Source organism: Papaver somniferum, chromosome 11, assembly GCF_003573695.1.
Source record: "Papaver somniferum cultivar HN1 chromosome 11, ASM357369v1, whole genome shotgun sequence".
NCBI classification, from domain to species: domain Eukaryota; kingdom Viridiplantae; phylum Streptophyta; class Magnoliopsida; order Ranunculales; family Papaveraceae; genus Papaver; species Papaver somniferum.
The window spans coordinates 85,015,390-85,018,380 of NC_039368.1; the positions used below are offsets into that span (position 1 = coordinate 85,015,390).

Genomic DNA, 2,991 nt, shown 5'->3' on the forward strand with positions numbered 1-2,991 from the left:
GCTAAGTCAGTTTGGATGCTCCCTCCACTGGCTGGATTAAATTTCAATCTAACTTATGACAGTCCCATCATGAGTTTATATTCTAGCTGGATTGCAGGAAAATAGAATGATAAAGTGATCGAAATTGTAGCTACGAAATGTTGGATTATTTGGAAAGAAAGGTGTATGAGGATCTTTGAAACCAAATTTAACACTAGTTTACAAACATCTTTAGCAGTGCTACGACACCTTAGATTCCGGTCACCTAATTCATAGGATGCATACTCTGAACTAGACACAAGGAATATGTCTAACTTAGGAACAACCCCAGTCCAATCCATGATTCAGACAACCAATACTGTCAAAAGATGGACTCCACCTGACACTAACTGTTATAAAATCAATTTTGATGCTTCATGGGTTGATGAAAATAATCTTGCAGGGTATGGAATCATCCTTCTTTCTGAAACAGGCTCAGCCATCCAAGCTGGATCAGGGACTTTCTATGCCTTCAGCCCTGAAGAGGCAGAAGCTCTGACTCTTCTAGAAGCATCGAGATGGGCAACAAACATGCACTGTAAATACTTTTGGATTGAAGGAGATTGTAAAAGGGAGATAGTTTTTCGCAAGGGAAGAAAAACACAATTAAATGGAGGAACCAAGCCATAATCTCTGAAGCCAAAAGGGTTTTGCTGTCATGTGAATTTTTTTTGGGCTTTTCTTTCAACCATAGAAGTAGTAACAAGGTAGCGGATGAACTGGAAAAACAAGCAAGACATCAGGGGCATCACAAGCAACATTGGAGACATATGTCATCTTTCATTCACTGCGCTTTAGCTTTTGATTCCAGTTTTTTAGTTTCAAATGCTTTGTATTTACTTTCTGAGGATAATAGTCTGTTGGAAGGTTCTCGTATCACAGTTTCTCAAACTGAGATAAGGGCAGCCAACTGATTTGATAGTCTTCTGTAATTCTGTTTTGCATCAATATATTAATTTTCAAAATAAAAAATAAAAAATTTGGTACATAATGAGATGAATGATTTCGTAATGACAAGAAGTTACCCGGATCACTCTCATTGGTCTTAAATGTCTTTATGATTCTATATGTTTGACGAGCAGTTCATCTTTATCATGATAAATCACCAGAGCAAATTATTTTCGCGATAAGTTCTCAAAGTTTGAGCACAAGTATGCATGTTCTTCAAGGTCCACTCTCATGATATGTCTCTTGTGAATTTGAAATTATTTTGACTTTGAGCAATCATGCTAACTTACGTTGTTGTGTCCCTTTGACTTTCTAAAAGTAGAACAAAGTTTGACAAAAATATAACCCTTTGACTTTCTAAAAGTAGGACATATTTTGACTTTCGAAAATATTACCGCACCGACTGATGATACCTTTCGAAAGTCAAGTGAGAGTACGAAAAGGATTTTCCATGCACATTATATAAGAGACCTGTTATTCTGTTGGCTTAAATCATATAAGCTTTGTGAAAGAAAGAAGGAAAAAACAAGAAAAATCAATGTTGAGACTTACAAGAGATTATTGGAGACTCCCAGGTGATATTATTATCGAGATTCTTACGAGGTTACCAGTGAAATCCATCTCAAAATTTTAGTGCGTATGCAAATCTTGGCGTCTCTTATTCAACGACATAAAATTTTGCAAGAGGCACGATGATATCCAGAAAAAAGCAATCTGACTAACATCCTGTTTGTTTGCAGCTGACTCGGCGTCTGGATCTGTGTCTACCTCTGACTCGGACCGAGTCAATAGTCAGACCGTTTGTTTTGCATTTTGAGTCAGATCTGACTCGACCTATGACTCAGACATAACCCCTGACTCGGACCCGTTTGAGTCAGGTAACAAAATACCCCTGACTCACAGGACCAAACCACTGACTCACGTTTTTTGAGTCAGATGAGTCAGATCTGATTCAAAACAAACATATTGAGTCAGATCCAGATGAGTCAGGTGATTTCACTCAGATCCAGATGACTCAGATGAGTCAGGAGTAAACAAACATAGTGTAAGATAATTGCTGGTAAGGGAAACGTCCTCTATTCAATATATGCTTATAATAAATCTCGTGAAACAATATTATCCGGGGCTGATAAAATTGTCGATTACCCGTTGATGATAAATATGAATTATCTGATTGTAAGCTTGGTGTTCTGGGTTATTGTAATGGCCTACTTTGCATACGTTCAAGGTTTGATTGTATTTGCTTTTGGAACGTATCTACTAAAGAGCACAAGATTGTACCAGATGTAAAAGTGCATGATCAAAGGAAATCTTCATGGTTTAAGTATGGATTCGGTTATGACATCAAGACTCAGGATTATAAGTTAGTGAGATTTAGATGCTTTGAAGATAAACGCCGTGGTACTCAAATTAAGGTCTACTCGTTAGCATCAAATTCATGGAGTACTGCTCTTTACATGCCGTATACACTTTCTCTTGAACCACGGCCGACAGCATTGTACTTGAATGGTGCTCTTTATTGGCTAACGGATGACTCAAAACTTATCGTCTCTTTTGATCTTGGAGACGAGATAATTCGTGAAGTTCCAGGACCAGTAAGGGATAATTTTTTCGATAACAACAGCTATCAGTACAAGTATGTGGATGTGTTGGGAGGGTGTCTTTGCGTCGTATGTGTTACTCATGGGGTTCGTGGCGATGTACGGGTGATGAAGGATTATGGAGTCAGAGAATCTTGGACTACAGAGTTTACAGTTTCTCAGCGAGCACTAAAGTGATGTAGGACATCCTGCTCTATTTTCTATTATAGTTCTTCTTAGAACTTCCTATCATATTTCTTTATTTAAGATTTCCTTTCCTAGTTCTAGTGTGTTTCCTAGTTTGGTTTGATTTTCTTTTTTAGTCTTAATTATATTTAGAACCTTGAAACCTATATAAGAAGGCCTATTGTAGAGAAGTAATAGAATTCTACAACCAATATTATTATATGATTAATATCAAACTTATCTTTTACTTTTATTATCT

At 37.0% G+C, this 2,991-nt stretch overlaps 1 protein-coding gene across 1 annotated transcript; it reads left to right on the plus strand.

The window, feature by feature from the left end:
* Nucleotides 1-285: 285 nt before the first annotated feature.
* Nucleotides 286-2,744, plus strand: LOC113324716 (F-box/kelch-repeat protein At3g06240-like). The gene is made up of 3 exons (XM_026573007.1): nt 286-556; nt 1,101-1,169; nt 2,233-2,744. The coding sequence occupies exons 1-3, from the start codon at nt 286-288 to the stop codon at nt 2,742-2,744; spliced, it is 852 nt and encodes a 283-aa protein (XP_026428792.1).
* The last annotated feature ends 247 nt before the right edge of the window (nt 2,745-2,991 follow it).